The following is a 27228-nucleotide window of genomic DNA, read 5'->3' as shown; positions in this document are numbered from 1 at the left end:
ACTTTATTATTACTATTACACAATCTAGTTGAAGAACTTGTCTAAACTTTCACCCAAATGAGTCTCGATTTGAGCATTAACTTGCTGAACCAGCTTTTCGACACGGACATCATCGTCTTCCATGAGTTCAGCAAGGAAGGAGATACTTTCAGCCAAGAAGAGCAGCCATTCTTCACCAAGACGAATGTAGAATTCTTCAATACACTTCAATGCAGCCAATCTGATCTCAGGATCATCCTCTCTTGTCTTCAACAGCACCTTGTGGTTAAGAGGCTTCCAGAGAGTATCGTTAGACACAGTGACAGCCATTTGACCCACACAGGGCACAAGGTAAGTGTTCATGCGAGTGAGGTAATCAGAGCTGGTGCCCTTGCTGGTGACCAACATTTGATCGGTAACAGGATCCACAATCTTTTCAAACTTAGTGGCATTCCAAAGATTGTCGTTATCGTACAAGAACGATTTGCGGAGAGCTGACATGATGTAGTTCCAGAGAGCGTCGATAGGCTGTTGCTCTTCCTTGTAGCGTTCTAGGCGCATAATCACATCGTCGATCAAGTAGCCAAAGTAAGGTGTAAAGATAGACTTGAGCTTATCCAAGAGTGAGTCTGCCAACTTGTAAAAGAACAGGACACGCTTGAGGCCATCCTCAGACACAACTGCGCCGTCAGTAGCCAACTCAATGGTAGCCCAATCCACCACCTTGAGGAACAAGGGCTTGAACAAGGTTTCATTCAGCTTCATGACCAGATCCAGAAAAGCACCGACAATGGCGTCTTCAATGGCATTGATATCAGATTCATCAAAATCCTTGCTGTGCGTACGACGAATATCGAAAGCAATCAAGAAGAACTTGAAGAGCTGCTTGTAATGAGAAGTCATGACATCGCGCGTCATGCTACGGATGGCTTGAGAGACGACAGAGCAGAGAGCCAAGACGGATTTGGTGCCATTTTGGATGGCAGTGTCAAAGAAGGCAAAAACGGGCGTCAAGAGAACACGAGGTGCAACGCTGGTAGCCAATTGAGACAAGACGGCAGTCGTCTTGGCTTCGATCAATGCCTTTTGAGAGTGAGCAGCATCGTAGGTATAGATGGAGGGGTTCAAGAGACCCTTCAACATCTTGGTGATGTAAGGACTGACAAAGTGAGGCAAGACGCTGACAATGGTTTCAAGTGCACTGACAACACCCAATTGCAAAAGCATATTGGGAGATTCAGCATTGACGGTGTTGTCCAAGATATTAGTGATGAGAGGCATAAACTTGGGGAGATGAGGCACAGCACGAGGACCAATCTCTTGACAGATGACAGTGAGACAGACCAAACTAGAGATTTGCAACTGAGCATTGCCAGACTGAAGACTGTCAGCACCAATGATGACAGGAATAGCCTCAGCAAATTGGCCAGGATAGAGGTTACCGAGGATCTTGGCGAGAGAAGCAATACACAGCAAAGCAGATTGCTTGTTGACAGCGCTGTCTTCTTCGCTGGATAGACTGGCAGACTCCTTCTGAATGACTTGAGCCAAGTTGTTGATCATCTTGACCAAAATATCCTCAGAGCCTTCGGGAGCATGGCCATCGAAAGAAACAATCTTTTCGTTAAAGATGTTCATGGCCTTGCGACGAATAGCAGAGTCATTGTGTTGGATCAGTTCTGAAATCACATTGACGAATGCGTCCAAGGGCAAGAGAGCATTGACCTTGTCCAAGACATCATAGACCACCTTCAAGATGGCTCTCCAGAACTTGGCAATACCAGGCACCGCGTTCTTGGAAACAGAGTAGGTATCACGGAACTCGGTAAAGTAGGTGACAATCTTGAGGATGATCTCCACAGCTTGGAGGTAGTAGGGTTGCATGCGTTGAGTAAAGACGTCAGAGGCATTGCCTTGAGTCATGACCTTGTTCAAGAAACCCTTGGAAGACAACAACTGGCCGACAAAGTTGAGTGTGGCAAGCTTGTATTGACGCAGCTGCTTGGCACTGTGTTCAGAGACGTTGAACAAGTGAGCATCCTTCTCATTACTCATAGTGACATCCTCGGGCTTTTCGTTGGGCAACACCAGGAGACCGTTCAAGAGAGCCAGAATGGCCTTCATTTGCTGTTCAGGACCAAAGTGCTGACTGATGACCAAACTGAATTCTGTCAAGGACTCGGCTTCAGAACGAGCACCCTTGGCCAGTCTTTCGGTAAACTTCTCCAACAACAAAGAGATAATGGCGTACAGGAACTCGTCTTCACCCAACGTATGAATGAGGACAGTGAAGAGACGCAAACGTCTGTGCTTGGGAATGTGGAAGAGGGCGTCCACAAACACCTTAATGATAGGCTTGACTTCGAGCACAAGAGCAGCTTCATCATCGTTGTTGGACTTTCTGCTGGAGACAACAAGAGGGGGCAAAATCTTTTCCAGTGTTTGTTGGATGACTTGGAAACTGTAGTTGTCGTCTTGACGAAGTACATTAGCACCCATGAAAGTAAAGACAGGCATGATATTGTGCAAGACGGTCTCTGGGAACATGGAGGCAATGGTGGCCATCAGCAAGAGCGCTTGGTTGTGGGTTTGTGGGTTACCAGTGATACGGATGCATTGCACCACAATATCCACACGGAGAGCGGATTCCTCAACGACGGTACCGTTCTCCTCAGCATTGTGAATGATGCGAGTGAGAGCAGACATGAGCAGTTGGTTGATGTACTCGAGAGAAACAGGGGCATCACGGAGATCAGCATTTACCATGGCTGTCAAGACCTCAAACAGAGACTTGACGAGGATGTAGTCCTTGGTGATGGTCTTGGACTCGATCAGCTCGAGCACAGTGACCAGCTCATAGAGGTCGACATCAGCACTGTGTTGCACCTCAACAATAGCACGGCCACGCTTGGCAGCAGGAACACCGCCATTGCTGGTGGGAGTAGGAGCACCCATGAGGTTTCTGGCAGCAGATAAGAGCACATCATCAAACATCTTGGCGTCAATGTCAATCTTGGACAGTACCAACTTGGAGGCACGTACTTCGTTTTGAACGCCATTGGTAGCAATATCAATCAATGAAGTAAAGATAGCTTGTTGAGCAGCAGCATTGGCTTGAGCAAAGAAGTCGGCGGTAATTTGCTCCAGAGCGAAATGACGGGTAGACACTTGCCAGCCATCTTCATCAGATCCTTGAAGCGTGTCCTTGTTGGCAAGCAAACGGAGGAAGAGAGGTAAGGTTTTATCGCCCTTAGCACCCAAGTTAGCGGCATTACAAGGCAAGTAGGTGCGAATAAGATAAGACACCAAAGCAGTAGACTTCTTGGTGCGTTTCTCGTTCAAGGCCTCTTCCAAGAGAGGGGCTAATAGTTGCAACTTGAGAGGGCTGTCGATGGAATCCAGCATGGAGAGCATGCTGATCTTGAGTTCCAGTGTAGGCGCATCCTTTGCGTGATTGAGCAAGAAGGTGAGTGTGTGAACCTTGCGAGCCTTGTGTTGCTTTTCTTTGGATTGCTCACACAACTCGAGGTACTCTTTGAACAAGCGAGTAATGTAGCTGCGATCTTTGCTGATTTCGTCGTGTCTGTACCATAAAAAGTCGACCAGATGAGCAGCCTCGTTTGATTTCATGGGCGTTACGGAAGCAGCTTCATCGTAAAAGGTGCTGTCGGGGAGGATGGTCAAACTGGTAGCAGCCTTGACCTTTTGCACCGTCTCGGTGAGAATCTTGGTGTCATACACCTTGTGGCCGCTGGGCAGACCTTGAGACATATAGATGGAACGAATGTTCTGCAGACAGGCGAGACCTTGAACACGCACAGACTGATGAGCATCACCCAACGTAGGGAAGAGAGCAGGCACCAAATGTTGGAAATCGACCTTGACGTTCTTGGATTCAATGTAGTGGCCAAGATAGGCAGATGTAATTTGCAGAGCACGCGCACGGACAATGTAAGTATTGTCACTGTTGGACCACACACTGGTAATGAAACGAAGCAAATCGTCATTGAATTGAGCCTGAATGAGTTGAGGGATGGTCTTTTCAAAAGCAACGATGGAGGATCCGCTGACAAAGGTCTTGAAGAGTTTGCTGACTAAATCAATATAAGTAGCATTGGCAGTGTTGCTTCGATACCAGTCAATGGGTGTCTCAGGACGATGGATAGAGTGGGTCAAGGTGATCAAAACGAATTGGGCCAATTGAACATAGGAAGCAGCAGGCACATCTTCCACGTTTCTTAGCTGCTTGATGACTTCCTTGGAGGGCAAACCCGCAGCAGCAGAGCTCTCATCGAGGAAGCCGCTCTTCAATTTAGTGGAATAGAATAGATCCAACTTGCTATGAACAGCAACCAAGACGGCATTCAGAGCATTCAACCCCAAGGCATATTGCTCCTGTTCCTTGGTGACAAGAGAAACTGCCAAAGCGATCACCAGCATACCGAGAATACTCTCACCCTTTGACTTACTTTGCACCATCTCAATCCAGAAAGAAGCATACTCGGGCTTCTTGTTTTGCTTGATCAGATCAGCTTGCAATTTGATAAACTTGGTAGGCACCTGGAAGGTATCTTCAGCCTTAACAGCGGCCTTGAGATGGTCAATCATGGCCGCCAAGACAGGGCTTTGCTTCAAATGAGTGGATCCCATGCGCTTCAATAGGTTAGTGAGGTTATTGCTGGAGGCAGAAAAGATAAAGACAGACAGGATGCGAGCGACCTGGAAGTCTTGCTCGGGATGCTTTTTGATGAAATCGGACAGCAAGAATTTGAGAACAGAGACAGCATCCTTGGAATTGAATGCACCACGCTCTTCCAAAAGACGGACCATGGAAGCCAAGATCTTGTCAGCAGAGACATAGTTGAGCAAGTGGTTAGGGACTTCTTCAATCGCGTACGTAAAGAGTGCGTTGAATTTGTCCAAACAGGCAGCCAAGGAGGACTCAAAGATGTCGGGAGTTTGAGTCAAGGGATTCGACTTGTCATCAATGATGGACACCAACTTCTTTAAAGCCAAAAGGCGGTTATTGACTGCAGGGCTGTTCAAACAAAGGTAAAGAGTCGTGTTGGCTTCTTGAACAACTTCGTGCAAAGTACCCTTGAAAGCAGAAGAGGTGAATTCATAGAGCTCCTTGTTGATGGCAGCATTACTGTCCTTTGTCACAGCTAACTGGGATTCCAAAACCACATCCAATTCTTCCACATAGCGTTGAGAGATCATGGCCAAAAGAGATTGGTACTGAGAGACAAACTCCTGCTTCTTCTCCTGATTACCACCAGCCAAAGCAACATAGCTATCCACAATAGACTGACACAAACGAGAGATATTCTCGCTGGAGAGATAGCCCTGCAGCACCAAACTTTCCAGCAACTTGATGCAGTTTACTTGATGACTGATATCCTTCAAGAAACAAGCAAAAAAACGATCTGTAGCGTACTTGTCAGTGATTTCCAATAGGGTCTGCTCAAAACGAGTGTTGTTAAACATGCTGTTGAGTGCGTTCTTAGAGACGGATTCAAAGCTTTCTTGTGTTTGACAGAGATGAACGACTGTGAGCAAGCAGTAGGCATAGCATGACTTCTTGTAGTTTCTCAGCATGGTGTCAGCAAGTGCTTCTACACCTTCCTTGCTAAAAGTGGCTTTAGAGGACAGTTGAGAGACAATCATGTAGGTAGCTAATTGCAATTCAGGCAACTTTTTGGCCTTCAAGCCGTCGATCAAATGAGGCATGAGGGCGATGGTCATGTCCGCAGTAACCGAGGGCGCAAATTTGATGAAATCTGTTAAGAGTGCTGTGTAGAACGAGTAGAGTGTTTGATAAGGCACCAGAGATTGAGTCACCATTTTGCAGATAAAGTCGAATACGTATCTGTCCTTCATCATCTTTTTAACCAAAAGAGATCTTTCAAGAGGAAGCATGCTCTTCTTGATGGGCTTCAAGAACTCCCAGGGCGACTTCTCACTAGATAAAAAGATGTGTGTAAGCATCATATGCATCTATGCTACGGCTGATTGTACGTCTCGCTCTTACCCAATGTTGAGGATAGAGATCATCTTGACAAATGACTTGGTTTCGTGGTAAGGCAGAATGCATTTGAGGATGGATTCTACATTGAAATCTTGGATACGGAAACGACGGATGAGGTATTCCAATACCTTTCCAGAGGGTTTCAATAAGAAATAAGGTGAAAGTTGAGAGAGGAAAGCGTTGATGCTAGTGTCGAGTTTCTCGTTCTCTTCTTTGGTCTGATATAAAGAAGAGCACATGTTAATTTATCGGCTCACATGTTACTTAAGCGTTATCCCAGTTACCTGAAGGATTCTATCCACAGACTTCATGCCTTCAGAGAAGAGAGTCTTTTCGAAAGCAGAGAACTTTTCATCGAGGATCACAAGCTCCATGATACCATTGTAGGCAATGGAGTAGATGGTCTCCAAATCTTGATCTGCGGCTTCACGAGCACTGAAGAGAAAGGAAGCCTTGGTCTTTCTGGATGCCTCGCTCACATTGCGCAGGTCGAGGGTACCAATCTTCTTCAACTGCTGTTTCAATGAAGACATTTCGAGTAGTTTAAAAAAGAACAAGCTGAAGGTCAAAACTTTTCTGACATTTACCAAGCAACAACAATGCAAAGCGAATGAAAGGAAATACGGTCATTAGGAAGCCACACTTGTGCAGACAAAAAATTTTTTCAACCTGTCAAATAAATGGCAGTTCCAAAATCGTAAATTGTTTGAATCCTTCTCTTTCTCCCAATCTTTTTTCGAGATCTTTAATAACTAGTCAAAATGGGTCGTATGTATACTTCTGGTAAGGGTATCTCTGGTAGTGCCCTCCCCTACCGTCGCACTCCTGCCTCTTGGGTCAAGACTACCCCCGAGGAGGTTGTTGAGCAAATCTGCAAGAACGCCAAGAAGGGTCTTTCTCCTGCTCAAATTGGTGTCCTCCTCCGTGACTCCAACGGTATTCCTCAAGTCAAGTCCATCACTGGTAACAAGATTCTCCGTATTCTCAAGTCCAACGGTCTTGCTCCTGAGGTCCCTGAGGATTTGTACCATCTTATCAAGAAGGCTGTCTCCATCCGTAAGCATTTGGAACGTAACAGAAAGGATAAGGACTCCAAGTACCGTTTGATTCTCATCGAATCTCGTATCCACCGTCTTGCTCGTTACTACAAGACTGCTGGTCAACTCCCTCCTACCTGGAAATAGTATCCTTTTTTGTGTTTTTGTTGTGTACTAACATTTAGTGTGTGCGTGTGTGTGATGGGATGGGAAAAACAATTCGATTACTGCCTATATTGGACATTATGTCAAGAGTCAACGTCTCGTTTGCTTTCGAGTGAATTGAGCGAGCTCGGTAACTGTCTACCTTAACCCTCTATCTTTTCTTTCTAATAGTGAGTCTGCCACTGCTTCTGCTATGGTTGCCTAAATGCATCACTTCTGTGCTTGCGTTTGGTTCCTTTTCCAAGAAGGTTCTCGATTTTCGACTTTCAAGAATGTCTCTGGACTGTATCTTTTTGCGTTAGAAGTATTCAAGAAAGTCATCATTAAAACTATTTTTTTTTATTTGCTTTTGCAAAGGTGGGATCTTCTGTACTGTGTGGGTGAGGTCGTGTTTTTCTAGTGCAATACGTATACATTGCGACTGAATGAGGTGATTTAAACTGTAGTCCTGGCACGCATCTTGCTCTGATTGATTTATACCGCCTGATGATGACACTGAATTATCATTCATATTACTTGAACACATCGTGAGAGTTGTATTCACACTGGCTGAGGGTTGTATAAATCATAGCAAAATGTCTTGTTGTAAGGATTCAGTTGTTATCATCTTGCAAATGTCCATCTGTAATGGATGTTCATTTCCTAAAGTTGCAATTATAGTGGTATCTTTTCTTTCTTAATAAACATTTTCTTGAATAACGTCTATCATCAATTGCTTGCCTTTATTTCTTTTGTGTTGATCTTGCCAGCAAGTTTTTGCTTCTACTATGGAGGAGGCGGCGGCTTAGGCTCCACGCCCCTCTTTTTCTGTAGTGGCTGTCATTCTTTTTGAAAGCAGATCGAAATTTGCTTCTAAATGTAAGCGAGCGCGATAATGCCAAAGTTTCTAGTCAAAGCGTTGGTGTTAGACTTCATTTCGTATTGAATTACTGCTGGTAGCTTCCATGGATGTAGGTAATAACAACATCAACATTGGGCTTTGATCTTTATCCATACAAAAAAAGCAATTCCAGAGTATAAAATGTCACTAACCGATCTACCTTGCTACGCTCGATGTCGGCGTCGCCCTGCGGGCTCTCGCCAAAGCCATTTTAAATCAGATTTGATAATTTTCGGTATATCAAGTAGATTTTAAACAATCCATTATAAGTAAAAGAAAGGTTATATTAGAGCCAGAAGGACAGCATCGCAATTATCATAGTCATCATCAGAAAGGCATTTGGGGCAGCCACCACCAGCGCCAACAGCCAAAATAAATTGACACTCCGCTTATTTTTTCTGCTCAAGATTGGACGGATTTCGCCTTTTTTGACTTCTTTAATCTATTTTATGGTATTCGACTATATGAAATGTTGCTTTCAGCCGATGCTTCCTAATACATTCTTGGAGCACTTTTCAAGGCGCTTCCAAAGATGCTAATTGTAAAAAGTTTTTGGAATGAAATTATCGAGTAATTTACGAAAACATGAAAAGAGGTTTCTGGCCAAAAAGTCGAAATTTTACATATGAAAATCTCATTTAAGTGGTTTCAGAAGTTGCTTTGAATCGAGAGAAACATTTTGATTCAGTATACACCATAGTAAAAGTCTTCGTTATCAAGGTAAAAAACGCGATCGTTTGACTTTCGATGAAAACCATGAGGTACCCCTCATGCTTTTTGGTCGATTTTTAGCCATGTTTTTTTGGGTCCCCAAAAAGTTGAACAAAGGTGTCATTGAGTTATTGCTAGATTAGAGAAATGGTTTGGTGCTATTCCGGCGGTTTGAATCCGCCTCCAACGTGAGAAACCATTGCTTAAATGCGCCCAGATTTCGCTGTAAATAGTACATATTCGAGTAGTAAGAGGTAATGCCGTTATGCTGTGTCTATCCGAATATAAATTAGTTTTTTTGATTTAGACATGGGGTTTCGCAGAAGAGACAGATCCGTTCCTGCAAACAGGGGAAGATGAGAAAGTGAAATTTTAGTGTACATCAGTAGGATGTTTGCAATGCTCAACAAGGAGGGATCGAATATAATGCGATTTGATTATTTTTTATTGAATAGGGTATGACAAGAGTCGAAAGAGAATGTAGAGTGTAGAATGCCTTGTGTGTTTTCGAGAGACATATGTTATCATAGAGTGATTTCCTTTTTTTTTTTTTGCTCTTTTTTGTTGGTTTTCAGACATGTTTCTTATAAGGGACATACGCATATAGTAAATAATTGATATGACCAATTTGTTTAGTTCTTTCCGTGAACACGTTCAATGAGATGAGGAACCACAGCAGGCTCAGCCAATGTGGAGATATCACCTAATGAATCTTGCTCGCCATTGACAATCTTGCGAAGAATACGGCGCATGATCTTTCCTGAACGAGTTTTGGGGAGATCGTTGACAATATAGATCTTCTTGGGTGTGGCAAATGGACCAATCACCTTTCTAACTTGCAACGCCAACTCCTTGTCGAGACCCTCAGAGTCTTCAATGTTGGGCTTCAAGGTAGCATAGGCATGAATACATTGACCGGTTAAATCATCTTGACCACCAACGACAGCAGCTTCAGCGACAGAGTGATGCAAAATCAATGCAGATTCAATTTCGGCAGTGGAGAGCCTGTGACCAGACACGTTGATAACATCTAAAGAATTTTGTGCATGAGAAAGTGGCTCTCACTTGGTGTATTAAAATGAGATTCAATTACCATCAACGCGACCACGAATCCAAATGTAACCATCCTTGTCTCTAGTAGCGCCATCACCTATTTTTAGCGAGTAAACAAACCAGTCCATTAGGTAACAAAAATGGATTATCTAATATTACCAGTAAAGTAATGACCCTTGTAGGGATTCAAGTAGGTATCGAGGTATCTGTAGTGGTTGTTGTAGACGGAACGAGCCATGGAAGGCCAGGGTTGCTTAATGGCCAAGACACCAGTAACATCGTTACCCTCCAACTCCTTGCCAGTGACAGGATCGAGAATAACGGGCTGAATGCCAAAGAAAGGGAAGGTGGCGGATCCAGGCTTAGTAGCAGTAGCACCAGGCAAAGGAGTAATGATGATAGAACCGGTTTCTGTTTGCCAGTAGGTATCAACGACAGCACAGCGACCCTTACCCACTTGTTCATTGTACCATTCCCAAGCTTCTGGGTTGATGGACTCACCAACAGAGCCAATGACACGTAGAGAAGAGAGATCGTTTTGTTGGACCCATTTATCACCCAAACGACGAAGAGCACGAATAGCAGTAGGAGCAGTGTAGAATTGAGTGACCTTGTGCTTTTGAACGAGGTTCCAGAAACGAGCAGGATCAGGATAAGTAGGAGTACTTTCAAACAAAACTGTAGTGGCACCTAAAGCAAGAGGACCGTAAACAATGTATGTATGACCAGTAATCTAATGTAATCATGTACATCAATTAACAAATACTGCATTTTCTCTCCCCTGGACATCTTAAAAAAGGCTTACCCATCCGACATCAGCCATACAGGCATGGATGTCACCTTCATGGTAGTCAAATACATATTTAACAGTGGCAGCAGCACCCAAGAGATAACCACCTGTAGTATGCACAACGCCCTTGGGTGTGCCAGTGGAACCTGAGGTATAAAGCAAGAAGAGAGGATCTTCAGCATTCACATTGGTAGGGGCACAATAGGGACGAGCCTTTGCCATCTCATCGTGCCACCAGAGATCACGACCAGCGGTAAATGGAACTTCAGAGCCAGTGCGACGCAACACCAAGACATGCTCGACGGTGGGAGTTGCTTTGAGGGCTTCATCCACGATACGCTTAGTAGCAATGTTCTTACCGCCACGACGACCTTCATCTGCAGTCAAGACGATGCGAGCACCAGCGTCATTGATACGGTCACGGAGCGAATCAGAAGAAAAACCAGCAAAGACGACAGAGTGAACCGCACCAATACGAGCACAAGCCAACATAGAAAACACTGCTTCTGGTACCATTGGCATATAAATGGCAACATTATCACCTTTACGGACGTCCAATGATTTCAACACGTTAGCAACGCGACTTACTTCTTGCAACAGTTCGCGATAAGTGATCTTGCGAACATTTTCAGGTTCGTCCCCCTCGTGGATGATGGCGATCTAGGTAGAAGGGCGTTGAGTTCAGTATGCCACTGGTATACCTCCCTCTTGTCTGTATCTAATTTACCTTGTCTGGTGTTGCTAATGCATGACGATCAACGCAATTGAATGCAACATTGAGTTCACCTTCCAAAAACCAAGCAACATCGCCTTCATTGAAACCACCACTAGTAACGGTCTCAAACGGCTTTGACCAAGTCAATAATTCGCGAGCGAGCTATACATAACAAGCATGTGCGTTAGTGACCACACTTGGATGGTGCTTGTGTATTATATACGTACGTTGCCAAAGAACTTGGTAGGTTCCTTTACAGACTCCTCCCATTTGGCCTTGTATTCATCAAAACTGGCGACAAAGGGCTTTGGGATATCACCACCAGCCAACAAGCGTTCAGGCACAGGGTATAGTTTTTCAGCAGGAGCAGATTCAACGGTCATATTCAAGATGGTGTTAATAATGTTAGAAGAAGAAATGAAAAGAAGGGAAAAAAAGCAGACAACAGATTTGGATTTTTATAGTGAGTAGCATAAATTCATGTGATCTGTTCATGTTCATACAGAAATTGTAATAGATTACCTAAGATTGTGTGGAAAGCTTAAATCTCCACACAATCATGGTGTCACCATATATTTAGGTAATGAATAAATAATTCACACACGCATTTCTTACAAGCACACAACAACAGGTTGATGTGGCACATCAATCCTGAACCTTATAGCCAGTTTCCCCACATTTTTGAATCTGAATCAAGAGAAGCAGAGGAATGCTTCTATTTCAGATCCATTATTTTCTCATAAGGCAAATTTGTCTTTTGAGCAGAAATGGTATGAAATACGCCATTCTGCTTTAGCAAGGTGGTAGATGCATGCGTTATTCTAGAAGCAGCATTAGGAGCAGTACACAAACAAACATGGCTGCTGTTCCTTATAACAGGCATCTCCATGCATGTCCTTTAAACAACCCAATCACTGGCAAAATAGAGCGTGGGGATATGAACCTTTTTAATCCAAGAAAAAAAAAAAAAATAAAAAATAAAAAAAATTAAAAAACTACACACGACTAGCAAGAGAAAGAAAGCATACTGATTTGGTCCATTGATTACAAGTAGTACAATAATGGGCAAACACAACAAACGGCGAAATGCGGGGAAGACATACGATGAGGTGATCTTTCTTGAACATTTTATTTAATTTGGCCCCAATGGTTCATAGCTCCAGATACGAGCACGATTGTCACCTGAACCAGTAGCAAACATAGGTTTATGACCTGGGCTTGTTGCAACAGAGATGACTAAAAAAACGACAAGACACATTAGAGGGCACACACATTACCCCACCTTTTTTCTCATCTGTTACCTGAATTCTTATGACCTTGAAGCATAAATTGTGTTTGACCTGTACGAGGATCCCAGAATTGCACACCACGATCCTTTGATCCAGAAACAATCCAATTGCCATCAGGTGTAGTAGCAACAGATAAGACGAAATCCTATTTTGTATGAGCAAGATTATCCCACACGCGCAATGTTCCCAATTACCTTGTGTCCAGTAAACACTTGAATGCATGCACTCTTGCCTCGTTCTGTACCATAACCTGCTCTTTCACTGGTGCCCAATTGCCACATCCTCAAGGTCTTGTCCAAACTACCGCTGACCAAGGTCTTGCCATCTGGCATAAATGCAACAGAATACACGCTATCCTTATGACCTTCTAAACGTTCTAAAAGCTGACCGGTAACAGCGTCCCAGACACGTACGACCTTATCAAGGCTACCTGCTGCAACAAGACGACTATCAGGAGAGATTGCAACACTAGTGACTCCCAAATCTTGCTGTTCTACATCATTGATACGAAGCTCATGTATGCAGCGGTTGGTTTGCCAGTCCCAAATACGAGCAGTGCGATCACCAGATCCAGAAACTAGGATACGGCCATCACGACTGAATTCTAAAGAGTAAATGTCTTGCTCATGGCCAGATAAAATACCGCGGATGCGTTTCTTTGCAATATCCCAAATTCTAATCTGCTTGTCCTCGGCGCCAGTGGCGAGATACTTGCCATCAGGGCTGAAACTAACTGAGCGAATGTACAGATCGCCATCACGGCCTGCATTGGCATCTTGAAGCACTGCAACTCGTGTAGCGTTTAATGTGTCGTAAATGTAAGTTGCTTGATTACAACCAGCTGCAAGGAATCTGCCATCAGCACTGAACTTTACACAGCAAACAACGCTTCCATGATCAAATGTATGAAGAAGATCCACTTTCAAGTAACGAGTAGCCTTGGGATTGAATCTAAATTACAGATATGGTCAATTATTCTTCCCTTTCTCTCTTCCCTCTGATACCGTAAATCCAGCACTTACAATGCGAACCAATCTTGGCCTTCCACCTTCATATTTGCGGGTACGTTTTCAGGGTTAATGTCACCAAGCGCTTCTGATGCTGATGAATTGCTCACAAGAGGGCCAGCCCCAGACTTGACAGGAGTAGAAGCAACTGATGTCACTCATGAGTTACTGCATGCTTAGCTGCTTGTTCATACTTACGTTGTGAAGGAGGAGGTGGTGGTGGGGCATTAGATGGAAGAGGAGATCCACCGTTCATGTAGGGTGTTCCAGCAGAAGGATGAGGTGGTCCGGCTACTGCTGATGAAGGATGAGGTGGTCCAGCGGGATAAGATGGGTGATGTACAGGAGGTTTTGATTCCATCAAGGAGGGTGGTGGTGGTGCTTGTTGTTGCTGCTGTTGCTGATATCCTGAAGGGCCTAATTCAATCCATGTTGAGTGAGAAAATTTTCTGCAATTATAGGCGATTTTCTGCAAATTTCTATATACATACCACCATAGCCGCCAGCTGAAGGAGGGGGAGGAGCCACAGCACTGCTGCCGTGTTGTTGAGGATGTTGAGACTATGTGAAAAAGGTCAACTTTCTATTATTTTTTTTTTTTTTTTTTTTTTTTTTTTTTTTTTACCTGCTGGTCTAACTGTTGACGAAGTCTAGCAATTTCTTCCTCGTATCTAAAAAATAAAAAAATAAAAAAAAAAAGAGTATTCAATGTCGAGCATTCGCAAGTTGTCTGCGGTGAATAGTTACTGTTTTTTGATCATTTGTTGGTTTCTTTCGAGGTCAAGCAGGTTTTGTTGAAATAGGTTCATCTCTTGGATTTGGTTATTCACTAGATGAATATTAATACAACGCGCTTTTCTAGCCATCCACACATTCACTTACTCTTGTGCTCATATTCATCTCTTTGGTTTTTGCAGACAATCACCTCCTGAGCGAGCTGGTCGTATTCGCCTTTCACAGCATCTAATAATTCAATCAAGCGACTGGGAGTGGGTGGCCCCATAGGTCGATGATTATACACAGACATGTTGATGTATATGGATGTGGGTGCTTCTCGTCGTCAAATTATCGTACTCGATTCTTCTTTTTTCTTCTTTTGACTTTCTTATCGCAGCAAATGAAAGAGCCAAAATGGTCGAAATGAAGGTCTATAGAATATGAAAAAAAGCAAGGAGAGAGAAATACAAAAAAGAAAAAAAAAAAGGGAGCTGTTTAGTTCGATGGTGGGTGACGACCATCGCATCATGGTATAATTCGAAAACACTGATAAAGTTTCGAATCTATTGAATGTCCGGGCCATGTTCTCTCTTGTTCTTGCTCTTATCATTACCAAAGATCGCTCAAACATATGTTGCAAGATCAGATAAATACGATTTTTATTAAAAAGCGTTAATTCCAGCATTCTTCTTGGTATTGCCCTGATTTGACCATGTCTGAAAAATAGCTTTCCGCTTCTTCTGCATCTAATCCTCCTTCTTTCATAAATATCTGCTTGAATGCATAAGCTACCTCACCAGGCATCTTGTCCAAGGAGCCCGAAAGCACCACCTTGGCTTGCTGGTTCTCGATGAGATCCCACAAGAATTCAGAATGCTGTCGAATTTTATCTTGCACATAGACTTTGCTATCTTGATCTCTTGAGAATGCTGTGAGCAAGACAAGCTGGCCATTTTTTTCGTATTCCTGCCATTGATCTTTAAAATAAAAATCCTTATCATGGTAGCGGCAACCAAACAACAGGACGTTTTGGGTAGCTCCTTGTTCAACAACCCTTTCTTCTAAAAATGATCTCATAGGCGCAACGCCTGTTCCTGGCCCGATGGCGATCAACGGTATATCCTCTGAGGGCGGCAGTGTCATTGTACCCTTTGCAATGCGGACACGCGGTATCACGTCTCCTTCTTTCCAGGTGGACATCCATTTAGTAAACACACCACGGCGGATCTTCCTCATTTTGGTCTTGTATTTGACGACTGCAACGCATAATTCCAGGGATTTGGGATGTACATTCAAGCTGGATGCAATCGAGAAGGACCGAGGCTGCAATTGAGGGAATAAATCGAGCATGTAATCAAATGGAATATCAAACGGCTTGAAATCAAACAAGACTTCACCGATATGTCGACGTGGTCTCGCACAGTAAGCCCACATATCTTCCTGTCCCTCGGGCGATGCAAATTCGCGCAATCTTTCAGTATGATTTTCATCCGTAGTAAAGTTCGCCAGCATCTCAAAGAATGATCTACGAGGGACACCAAACACATCCAAGTAGCATACAAATAGATCTCTAAATGTCATGATCGATGGCCAATGTGCTGGCAGTGTATGGAACTCATCAAAAGGTGTAAATCGAATCAATTTGTCAGCGTGCTCCGTCCAACCCAATTGCTCAAAGAACATATCGACATCCTCCACCAAGTTCTTTGGTGTAATCACTGCAATGTCTCCGGGTTCATATTTGAAATCTTCTTCTGTACACGTTAGCTCTATATGGCGTACATCTTGAAAGTGATCGTCTGCTGTGATGCGTTCGTTTTTCTGCACGACGAGATTGAATTCGCCAGCAAGTGTTGTTTGAGGCTGTGCTTGACCATCGGTGATGAATTCCATCCTGAAGCTAGGCGGCAACAAGACATCGTCCGGGATCAATGGCTCTGATGTAGGGTATTTCTCCAACACAACATCCCATAGGTTCTTTGCCCATGGTACAAATGCACCGTCCAAGCTAAAGAGTGATCGTCAATATAAGGTCCCAACATAACCAATATGCATCCAATGTTACCCCAAGTAATGCTGATCATCGCAGTCTCCTCTGTCAACAATCATATTTGCACCCAATTGCAACAATCTCTTGTACAGCTTCTTTGATGGATAGTTGAACCTATGTGCGAGTATCATTGGTCAGCTTCAATGTATGACAATTAGTAAGAATCTGATTAGCAACCTACTTTCTATACGAAGAATCGCCTAATCCAAGCACTGCACAATCTAAATCACACAAAATGTCATTTGGTAGATTTTTTCGAAGCAAGAATCTCCAAAATTTCTGTTTTCACTGTTAATTCAAATCGAGAGCATGCCCTTCTTTCAGACATACCTTCATATTGGCAGGCTCTACACCCTGGCCAGTAGTGGAACATACAAAAAAGACCAATTTTTCCTCTACAAACTGACTCTATTCAACGGATAAGTACATCAATTTCTATATGTATTTATAATCATAGCACAAGTATTACCTTGTCATAGTTATCCATGGCAATCACTCTTGTCTTGAAATGACGACGTCTTGCTTGTCTTGCCAAGTTTTCTGCTACATCTTGTGCACAGCCCGTTTCTGAGCCAAAGAGAATAAGAAGAGAACGATCCATCTAGTGTGTGGCAGATGAATAGAGAGAACAAAGAGAAAGAAACCAAGCAGGCGAGATGGAGTGATAGAGGAAGATGAATTACCAAAAGATTTGATTTGGTTTTCCGGTCGAACTGAAACTCACAGCTTTTTGTTACTACATTTTCCTTTACAAACTAAACATCTCAGCACTTATCTTAGCCGATGCAAACGGGCTGCTTGTCCTGAAAGTTTAGGTCTTCTTCAACATCGGGCCAAGTAAGTACAAAGCTCATGATTGTAGTCATCAACAATTACCAACGTCTTGCAAAACAGGATACCGCTGTTATCGTCACTGGGTGCTGTAAAGGATTGTTTCTACCAATGTAAAGGAAGTGGTATGGCCAGAGATGTCTTTAAGGAAAAGCAGCTCCCCCAGCTTGGTTGGTAGTTTGGGTGTGGGTCATGTTGAGTTGGTTAGCTCTTTTGTTGGACGATGTGTACCTAAACCATCCCTCTCCTTGAGCGTAGTTCGTGGCCCCTCAGCAGGTACTTCTTCCATGTCTGAAGCTCAACCCTTCTATTTCAATTCACACTATGGTATCACCTTTGCTCATGCAAATCGTAACATTGAAAATTCACATGTAGCCAAACTAAACTCTCTGTTAGAGCGTTAATTTGACCATTGCTCGTGAGTTGAGAAAATTTATGGACAAAGTTGCTCACAGACACCAACACCGAGTTACTAATGAACATTTTGGCTGACAATTTGAAAAGGTATCTGTCAGATTGAGAGCCACGCCCTAATGTGGGTCATACAGCTCATCTGGTTTTTTCGCAATCCACACTCATACACCTCCAACATCCATCTGCTTGCCATCACACAGAGTCAACGAGAGGATATTTCCACCGCAATCAGAGATGTGTATGCTCAGTGTAAGGGTATTTATGTCTGTGTTGCTATAATTGCTGGCTTCGGTATCATTGGCTTCCGTGATCCTCATGGCACCAGATCTTTGATCTTGGGCCGTTGTCAAACAAAAGTTGGTTTCAATTACATACTGGCTTTCGAGAGCGTTGTTCTTGAAGCCTTGGGTTTCAGCGATTTTGAGGATATAAAGGCTAGTGAGGCTGCCATTATTACTCGTGAGCAAGCTTCTCTTTGTTGCCTAGTCGTTGAAGAGAATTTCGGCCAATGATACCAGATATGCTGCTGCTCTTCAATGCTCTCGCAAATTGAACATTGCTTGTCGTAAACGCTGTAATAAAAACAAATATGTTGGAGGAACCTTCATTATGCCTGTGCAATAAGTGAGTTGCATGAATTGGAAAGTTGAATGCAATGGCTTTACCACATACCAACGTATGACGAACCATTAGACTTCATTGCCAAACGTACCATTTCCAAAGAAATTATCATGATGGCCCGTGAAGGCAGTGGTAACGAAGTATGCTTTGCATCTTATGCTCCCCTATTCGATACCCAATGTCTATGGCATTGTCATGCCTATTCGTAGCGAGCTTGTTGCTTACAACCGTAATGAGGATGAAATTGCTGAGGAAATTGGTGCTGATAAGGCTATCTATGAGGATTAAGACAATCTCACTGGATCCGCTCTTCGTTTCAACACGTCCATTGATACCTTCGATATATTTGTCATTGATGCAAATACATTGGTGGTGTGGATGAATTATATTTCAGCTATATCGAAGATGAATGTAAAGATAACGAAGGCATTGGCTCGCATAATAGCTTTAGAAAGTAGATTGTTTGTCTGCTACATCTCGAATATACTGTACAGTATATGCTGGAAAACTATGAACTATAAACTTCAGAATGATCAATCAGAGATCAGAAGCCCCTCCCCAAAGAACATAATGCATATATTTCAACATTTGGTAACATTAACCTATAAGAGGACTTTACCGTAGCAAAGTAAAGACGTAAAACCATAGTGTTCAAGCAGTAAATTCGGTTTCTCATTTCCATCATTATCGAGCCTACCAGCAATATAACGCATCAAAATTTGAATGAATCAACTTTACCAAAATCAATGTGCCTCTTATTCGAATTAAAAATAATTCAAGCTATAGAACTGCCTTTCTAGAAAATTTCAGCTACCAAAGATGTGTTTTATGCCCTGGAAATAAACTCTATAAACCAATACATAACCAAACTTGACAGTTTTCAAGCCTTCATATCTTGGCATGTAGACCTTTATGAGTCACCGGAATAACGCCAAACAATTGTACTTGAGTAGTAATAACTTGCTGACACCTTTGCTCAACTTTTTAGGGATCAAAAAAAAAAAGGACAAAAATTGACCAAAAAGCATGAGGTACCCCTCATGGTTTTCATCGAAAGTCAAACGATCGCGTTTTTTACCTTGATAATGAAGACTTTTACTACGGCATATATTGAATCAAAATGTTTCCCTCGATCCAAAGCAGCTCTGAAACCACTTTTATGAAGTTTTCTTATGCAAAATTTTGACATTTTGGCCAAAAACCTTATTTCATACTTTTATAAATTGCTCAATAAGTTCAGTCAAAACATCTATTTTACTTGGCATCATTGGAAGCGCCTTGAAAAGTACTCCAAGAAAGTATTAGGAAGCATCAGATGATCTTCACAAATTATATAGTCGAATATCACAAAACAGTTCAATCAAGTCGAGGAAGGACAAAGTTTGTCCAATCTTGAGCAGAAAAAAATAAGCTGCGTTTGAATTGGTTTTGGCGGCGGACAGCGCTGCTGCTGGCTGGCCCAAATGCCTTTCTGATGATGACGATAACGATGACAATGATAATGACAATGATGGTTGCGATGATGGTTGCGTTGCTGTTCAAATGAGGATCATGGATTTGAAAGAAAAAATGAGCCCGAATACTTTTTTTTTCTAAGGAGTTTTTCCCTATAAAAGTGTCTTTTGCAATGGTTATCTCTCAAAAAAGTCGCTGTACAGTAGGTCTTACGCAAGTCCTGTATTTACTTATGGCCAGCTTTATGTCACCATCCCAAGAGCAGCATCAGCGAATGGACACCTTCCCCTTTTGACTCTGATATAACCTTTCTTTTACTGTTACATTGGTTGTTTAAAATCTACTTGATATCTCTGATTTGAAATGTCTTCGGCGAGAGCCCGCAGAGCGACGCCGTCATTGAGCGTAGCGAGATAGATCAGCTAGCGTATAGTAAACAATTTGTAATTCATTTGATATTATTCCAATCGGCGTTCTTTTATGTAGTTATAAAAATAAAAAGTATGTTTGAACAAAAATCAGGGCAGCATACTTACGTTTTCCTTGCCATAGAAACACCATGCAGGAGCAAAATCAACAGATTTAGCTTTGTCGAAATTTCAATTTCTATGTCAAATGAAGCTCTGTTTGTTCGATATGGCCATTTCTAGAATTATTTTGATCTTTGAAGGATTTTTTCGACCTAAAGTAGATATTCAAGTTTGCAAGTAGTCCTAATTGATTAGATGTAATTTGATATGCTCTACACGTTAGTAATTTTTTTTTTTCGTTATCTGTTGTCGAAATAAAGTCGATAAGTTAATTTTTTTAGTTTTTTCAATAAATGTCAAAAATTTTAATCTTGAAGCCTCGAAAAAATGCTTCCATTGTGCGAAGCGACAAACTTGACATCAACCTTACTAATATCATATTATAATAAATGTTCAGTCCCTAGATACTTTCAAAGCCTCAAAAAGGAAAGAAGTTGATCTGACAAGTATTTTGGTAGACTGGCGCTATTAAATATAGAATACAAGAAGAATAGCATGACTAACAATAGCGCTATTTAATTTGCCACCTACTTTCCATACGCTTCAAAAGCATCTATTACTGTTTTGTCTTCATGATTATTAGAAGGGCCAGCCTATCCCATAAGCCAAAATCAATTCAAACGCAGCTTATTTTTTTCTGCTCAAGATTGGACAAACTTTGTCCTTCCTCGACTTGATTGAACTGTTTTGTGATATTCGACTATATAATTTGTGAAGATCATCTGATGCTTCCTAATACTTTCTTGGAGTACTTTTCAAGGCGCTTCCAATGATGCCAAGTAAAATAGATGTTTTGACTGAACTTATTGAGCAATTTATAAAAGTATGAAATAAGGTTTTTGGCCAAAATGTCAAAATTTTGCATAAGAAAACTTCATAAAAGTGGTTTCAGAGCTGCTTTGGATCGAGGGAAACATTTTGATTCAATATATGCCGTAGTAAAAGTCTTCATTATCAAGGTAAAAAACGCGATCGTTTGACTTTCGATGAAAACCATGAGGGGTACCTCATGCTTTTTGGTCAATTTTTGTCCTTTTTTTTTTTGATCCCTAAAAAGTTGAGCAAAAGCGTCAGCAAGTTGCCGCTAGGCAAGAGCAACTGTTTGGTACTATCCTAGCAGTCTAAAGCAGCTTCTAGCACGAAAAAACACGTCTCAAATACATTCAAATTTCGCTGTGTTTTGTATACTTTGGCGTAATAAGAGATGATTCCGTATTTTGTCTGCCTGTATGTGAGTTGGTTTTATTAATTGAGACGTGCAGCACCGCAGAAGAAGTAAGTTCACCGCAAAGATTTGCTTGTGAGAGGCTCTCACTTTAGGACAGAATGTTAAAGTACGACATTTCAATACGAATTAGTAGGATCGAAGTCAACTCGCTGTCAATGATTACGCATTATCGTAATCAGGAATATACTGGTGTATATTCGATGCAAATGCAATTAACAGAGCTGTTAAACATGAGCTTATCAAAAGCATTGAGGATTATTAGTACAGTAGCAAGAAATAGAGCTACGAGGCATGACAGTTGTTCGCATTAATTGTCGTACAGAACCAAGCTACGAAATGATTGTCAACCTGGTGTTCAAAAGCGAGTTGTTGTAATACGATACGTAATCCACCGTTTGTATATTTCCAACATGGCTCAGTGACGAATGATATCTCAAAAGACTAAATGTGAATTAGCCTGAGCCACGAAAGAAAGATGGGCCTGATTTTGCTGTAGATTCAAATTCATACAGTTTGTATATATCAAATCAAAGAATGCTCCAACTTTATATAGATGAAAAGCATGAATATCGCGTTGTGTTTATATGTATATAACTGTTTCAATGAGAAAAAAAAAGCGATTTGTGGCACCTTCATTTACACCAATTTGACAATCTACTATCACAAAAAAAACATGTTCATGTGTCTATTGTATATATATATATATATATATATATATATATATATACATCTTTATTGAAATCAATTGAATCAACATGCACATGAATGAGTGGTGTCAAGGCTAGGCTGAGCGTCTCTTTATGATTATGGTTGAGATGAGAATAGCACAATTTACAAAAATTGTTTCAAAACAAACAAAAATTAGGGAGAGAAGCGGGAAGAAAAGCATGGGACATTTGTTTGTTTATTATGCTATATTCTTAAGCTCATATTCCTGTTGAATGTGTATACTAAAGAATTGAGATGTCGATTTTACTGAAACCTAATGTGATATAAATACTCTGCTTGATTCTCGTTTTCCTGTTTCTTTTCCTTAAAACTTTATACTTCTTTCTACTGCAGCTATAAACCAAGATTCCTGCTGTGAAGAAAATAAAGCTTTCTGACAACACCATCTCAAAATGACAAAGGACACTGGCCAACAACCTTCTGTTCTACATAAAGGTTGTAATTCTGCCAGTTGTTGTTCTCCAGCAAAACTATGGCGTACACTTCAGTCATTGGTCAAAGGTGATGACAAGAAGGAACTCATCAAGTTCTTCAAAGATGATCGTTTAGAGCACATTGTTCGAGTTGCCCTGACATCTAGAATCACAAATGATGCTGCTCTCTATCCTCCATCTCAGCAACACAAGGTGATCCGACTCACTGCGACAAGAGAATCTATGCTGTGCCTTGGTAAATCCTTCACTGATTTAAACCTACTTCAATTGGCTCTGATGACCAGCTCTGAATCTACGGTCATGGCTCTTTTGGCACAACTGAAACTTCATGCAACTCCAGCTCAACTCAAGCACTTTATCAACCATGTCTGGGGCCAAGGAAACACCAGCTTACACCTGGCTGTATTTCTTAAAAGGCATTTGGTGGTGAAGGCTTTGCTGGATCTGGGATGCTTATCAGATGTCTCTAATGCAAGGAACAAACGAGCTGTTGATTGTTGTTTTGGTGATCAAGCTATATTGGATCTATTATTGTGCCACAATAACAAAGAAGTACAACCAGTGGTGGCAGCAGCCAAGAAACAACGTACGGTCGACCTGAGGAAGGATGAAACTGTTTGTCATGCACCACCTACTATAGTGGAACAACCCAAGGCTCAATTGATTCTAGACCAACCACTACCAACGAAAACTGAGCCACTGCTTACCTCAAAAGAAGATGCTTATGCGCACATCAGTGATTTAGCTTGCCTCTACCATGGTTATTTCTTGTCAACTTTGAAACATCCATCATCCTCTTTTGTACAGCCGAATCAATGTGTCCCTTTGGCTCAATTGAAAAAACCTCCTGATATAATCAAAGATTATGCTACTTTTGATGTCGCTGCTTACTAACAGCATTGGCAACAAACAAACACCTTCCTTTCCTACCCCCCACCCCTTACTCTCCTTGTGATTATATTGTTTAATCATATGTTTTTATTTCATCCCTTCTGAAAATAGCTCTGTTATTATACTTTATTCTATACATATATTAATTTTTTCTCTCTGTGTGTGATTATATATTTTTCTTAATTTTATGCCCTTTCATATTATGATTGGAACTTTTTGTAGACAAAACCCTCCCTCCCTTCCTCTTTCTTATCCTCCACTTATCCTTTATATGATATCCTTCAACCGAAAATGGATCAAATTAATCAATTAATCAATCAAATCAAATCAATGAATAACTGGAACTGTAGATACTTATGAAAAAAAAAAACTCAAATCTATATCAAAAATTACATTGTTCGTCTAAAAACACATTAATTTTTTCTATAATAAAGCAAATTATCCATTTATTATTTGTTGTGTGCATTAATTGCGTTGAGTGCCCCTTGAAAAAAAAGATGAGAGAAAGTACAGGGAAAGTATCGAGTTTAATGATAAATGTTACAAAATATGGATCAACTAAGATATTAAATAAAGAAGTGAGTGTGTACTCTGCTATACTCATGAACCTGCATTTCATGCAACTTGTAGGCATTTAGCTCTTCTTTGATTTGTTGTGCCATAACAGGAGTCAGTCGTGTGCACACAGCATCAGGATTAGAGCCTCGATCGTAATCAGTCTTTGAATAAGTCTCTCTGACAGACACCAGTTTGGAAAATCGAACAACCGTTTTCTGATACTGCTGTTGTTTTAAGGAACTCTTTCTATCGTTGCTACTGGCAGACATGGGAGAAGATTGTCGCATAACAAATCGCACGGAATCGTTGGGATTTACAGCCCGTAGCGGCTGTCTTGGTCTGGTTACTGCTTGGTGGCTGTGTCTACTACTACTGCCAGCATCGCTATTACTACTGCTTGCTTCACTGCTGGATTTGTTATAGAGACGGTGAGAAGAAATGGACTTGGTCAATGAAAATGCAGATGACGATGTTGCTGGCGTACTAGTGGCGATTTGAGACGGCATACATAACGATGTATTTCTAGAGCTGCGTTGAGATAAGTAGTTCAAGGAGTGCGAAGGCGAGGAGGAGGAGGAGGAGCAGCTGGAGGAGGAAGAGGAAAGGGATGAAGATATCGATAGACGCGAAGAGACTGATGCAGAATGAGATAATTTCAGCTCGTCATTGTGTGCATTGATACCCTTCTTTAGAGGCGTTGATTTGTTGCTATTGCCACCGTTTAAACGGGATGACCAATTCGTCATGGATGAGAGGGATGCAGAGCGAGACATGGTAAAATTGGAAAGGGCTCTCTTTTTGGTAGATAGCTCGACCAGGCTGGCTCTGTTCTTTTTCTTATCTAATTGCTGATGGAACTTACTCTTGATTTTGTCGGCCAGCGAGCTTTTGGAGGGAGATGGCTTCATGGTAGATACAATTTCTGCAGGTGCTACACTATTTGTTGTATTCTGATGATGATGGTGATAAGATGCATTCTTTTGGCTGATGGCACTAGCAGAGGAGGAAGCAGAATTACGAAATCGATGAAAGGCATTCATTAAACGAGATGTGGATTGCGACGGCTGGGGTGGAGAGCGTATGTCCATCTTGATGGTAGAAGTAATTTTTGAAGAAGAAGAAAGAGTAGCAGTGGAATAAAGAGGTGTTTGTCTTTTGATGTTGTTAAATGAGGTTAAAGTTGGATTTCGAGCTGCAGCAGAGGACGCAAAAGCAGCAGAAGCAGAAGCACAGGAGGATTTGATAGTGGAAGGTGGTGCAGCAGCAGTAGATGCTAAAGAGTAACTAGGATGGCTATTGCTAGTACTGCTGCGACTTTTTTTGGTGCTTCTTATTGAGGAAGCAACTGAAGGTGATGGTGAGTATAAACTCAGGTTCAATTGCGGTGAATAAGTTTGTATAGGTAGAGGTGTTATTGATTGAGAAGAAGAGGAAGAAGAAGGGAAAAGGGGTGCTGATGCTGCTGCTGCTGCTGCTGCTGCTGCTGCTGCTGCTTTTTTGATAAAGCAAAATGTCATATTTGTATAGCCGGCAGGTGGCGCTTTTTGCTCTTTTACAGTGGTGTAATCATCATCGTCTTCTTCAGTGTCATCTCCCTCCGTGTCTTCCTTCTTATCATCTTCATTAAAGTACAGGGACGGTAATGATTCAATCAAGGAATCTTCTTCAATCAAAAGAGAAGATGATAGTAAAGAGTAATGTCGTAACAGGGAGTTGTCAAAATTGTTATGAGTACTATTCATGCTCATTACAGCATCAGGTACCTTAATTTCAATTACATTAGGTATTTTAGGAATTGCAATACACTGTTTTCTTTACCTCTTCTTTTTGAGAAGCATTAGATAGCATAGACGAAGGCTTAGATGTTACCAGAAATTCCATTATTTAATATTTAATATGTAAGTTGTTTATAATAAGAGTACAGTAAGAAGATGTGGGTCTATAGAACTGTGAGAAGAGCAAAGGATTGGATATGGAAACAGAGAAACGAGAGAGAGAGAGAGAGAGAGAGAGAGAAAGAAAAAGAGAGGGTTTACCATTGCAAAGTTATGGATATTATTTATATCATCATCATGGTAAACTGGACCAAAGGTAGACGCAAAAAGAAGGAGCTTATCATGGTTTTCATTAAGGAGATGTGGGCTAAAGCGCTTATTACGGAAATCATGCTAATTAACATATTCCAGAAAAAGGGGAAGGACCAGCTACGAAAAAGTCTATTCAGTAATTAATCAACAACGGCAACAACAGCAACTTGTTTATTCATTGAAGGAGTGTTGTGAGGCAAAGTGAAAAAAGTTGCTATTTTTATAATCTACACACAAACACACGAAAACAGAAGGAGCTTAAGGCCATTCACAGCTTTCGACAATGGCAGCGGCAATTGCTTGCAGTCCTTCCTTGTCCTCCTCAGTAAAGCCCTCGACTTTTTCACAATCAATGTCCAAAACACCCAAGACACGCTACATGAGTACTGAATTAGTCAAGCAATCTCCTGTGGGGTTAAAAATAGCTTACGTTTTCTTTGATCAGTGGGATGACAACTTCAGAGTTTGAGGCTGAATCACAAGCAATGTGGCCAGGAAATTCATGGACATCACGGACTAATTGGGATTGTTTGGTGGCAGCAGCAGCACCACAAACGCCTTTACCAAATGGAATAGCTGTACAGGCAACCTAATCATCATATAACATGTCAGAAATTGTTGTCTCAGTCGCCCAATTTATAATCGTATCTCACCTTTCCTTGGAAAGGACCGAGAATTAATAATTCATCATTTTTAGGGTCGGTAATATAGAAACCACACCAGTTAATGGGTTTAATTTGGAAATGCTCGAGCGATATCAAAGCATGGTAAATGACAGCAGAAGCATTGGAAAGGTTGGTTACCTGCACATCTCGTTAATGTTTTATGATGTCTTTGACATTGGAGAATGAAAATGCTTACCCAAAATGACTGATTTTCACAGATACATTGGATTTGTTCCAAGAGCTCTTGATAAAACTCTTTTCTGGAGCGGTTGGGATCTGTGTTGGTAACAAGTTCTTTCATTATTCGATAGATGGTGCTGAAAAAGAGAGCTTGAATGAAAATTTTCGTCTTCTGCCATGAAAT

General features: G+C 41.6%; 8 protein-coding genes across 8 annotated transcripts; 2 read left to right on the top strand and 6 right to left on the bottom strand.

The window, feature by feature from the left end:
* Nucleotides 1–24: 24 nt before the first annotated feature.
* On the bottom strand, nt 25–6540 carry ATC70_004722 (uncharacterized protein; the record flags this gene model as incomplete). Its single annotated transcript, XM_064824022.1, has 3 exons — nt 25–5941; nt 6011–6225; nt 6292–6540. The coding sequence occupies 3 exons, from the start codon at nt 6538–6540 to the stop codon at nt 25–27; spliced, it is 6381 nt and encodes a 2126-aa protein (XP_064676958.1).
* Nucleotides 6541–6768: 228 nt separating this feature from the next.
* HOM3_1 (Aspartokinase) lies at nt 6769–7414 on the top strand (the record flags this gene model as incomplete). Its single annotated transcript, XM_064824021.1, has 2 exons — nt 6769–7190; nt 7381–7414. 2 exons carry the CDS (start codon nt 6769–6771, stop codon nt 7412–7414), a joined length of 456 nt encoding a protein of 151 aa, XP_064676957.1.
* Nucleotides 7415–9432: 2018 nt separating this feature from the next.
* ATC70_004720 (uncharacterized protein) lies at nt 9433–11741 on the bottom strand (the record flags this gene model as incomplete). The annotated part of the gene is made up of 6 exons (XM_064824020.1): nt 9433–9830; nt 9894–9950; nt 10013–10586; nt 10659–11303; nt 11371–11520; nt 11586–11741. The coding sequence occupies 6 exons, from the start codon at nt 11739–11741 to the stop codon at nt 9433–9435; spliced, it is 1980 nt and encodes a 659-aa protein (XP_064676956.1).
* Nucleotides 11742–12490: 749 nt separating this feature from the next.
* DBP7 (ATP-dependent RNA helicase dbp7) lies at nt 12491–14681 on the bottom strand (the record flags this gene model as incomplete). Its single annotated transcript, XM_064824019.1, has 9 exons — nt 12491–12594; nt 12660–12792; nt 12842–13598; nt 13670–13802; nt 13853–14071; nt 14146–14215; nt 14280–14325; nt 14402–14483; nt 14537–14681. The coding sequence occupies 9 exons, from the start codon at nt 14679–14681 to the stop codon at nt 12491–12493; spliced, it is 1689 nt and encodes a 562-aa protein (XP_064676955.1).
* Nucleotides 14682–15043: 362 nt separating this feature from the next.
* On the bottom strand, nt 15044–17022 carry ATC70_004718 (uncharacterized protein; the record flags this gene model as incomplete). Its single annotated transcript, XM_064824018.1, has 5 exons — nt 15044–16379; nt 16437–16535; nt 16603–16700; nt 16752–16829; nt 16891–17022. 5 exons carry the CDS (start codon nt 17020–17022, stop codon nt 15044–15046), a joined length of 1743 nt encoding a protein of 580 aa, XP_064676954.1.
* Nucleotides 17023–22621: 5599 nt separating this feature from the next.
* On the top strand, nt 22622–23557 carry SEH1 (epoxide hydrolase, soluble (sEH); the record flags this gene model as incomplete). The annotated part of the gene is made up of 1 exon (XM_064824017.1): nt 22622–23557. The coding sequence occupies one exon, from the start codon at nt 22622–22624 to the stop codon at nt 23555–23557; it is 936 nt and encodes a 311-aa protein (XP_064676953.1).
* Nucleotides 23558–24120: 563 nt separating this feature from the next.
* On the bottom strand, nt 24121–25854 carry ORC4_2 (origin recognition complex subunit 4; the record flags this gene model as incomplete). Its single annotated transcript, XM_064824016.1, has 1 exon — nt 24121–25854. The coding sequence occupies one exon, from the start codon at nt 25852–25854 to the stop codon at nt 24121–24123; it is 1734 nt and encodes a 577-aa protein (XP_064676952.1).
* A 603-nt stretch (nt 25855–26457) lies between these two features.
* On the bottom strand, nt 26458–27165 carry ATC70_004715 (uncharacterized protein; the record flags this gene model as incomplete). The annotated part of the gene is made up of 4 exons (XM_064824015.1): nt 26458–26574; nt 26630–26788; nt 26853–27002; nt 27061–27165. 4 exons carry the CDS (start codon nt 27163–27165, stop codon nt 26458–26460), a joined length of 531 nt encoding a protein of 176 aa, XP_064676951.1.
* Between the last annotated feature and the right edge of the window lie 63 nt (nt 27166–27228).

Source organism: Mucor velutinosus, assembly GCF_035048745.1.
Source record: "Mucor velutinosus strain NIH1002 chromosome Unknown tig00001542, whole genome shotgun sequence".
NCBI classification, from domain to species: Eukaryota; Fungi; Mucoromycota; class Mucoromycetes; order Mucorales; family Mucoraceae; genus Mucor; species Mucor velutinosus.
The sequence above is the reverse complement of the archived record's forward strand: the minus strand, read 5'-3'. Positions and strand labels throughout refer to the sequence as shown.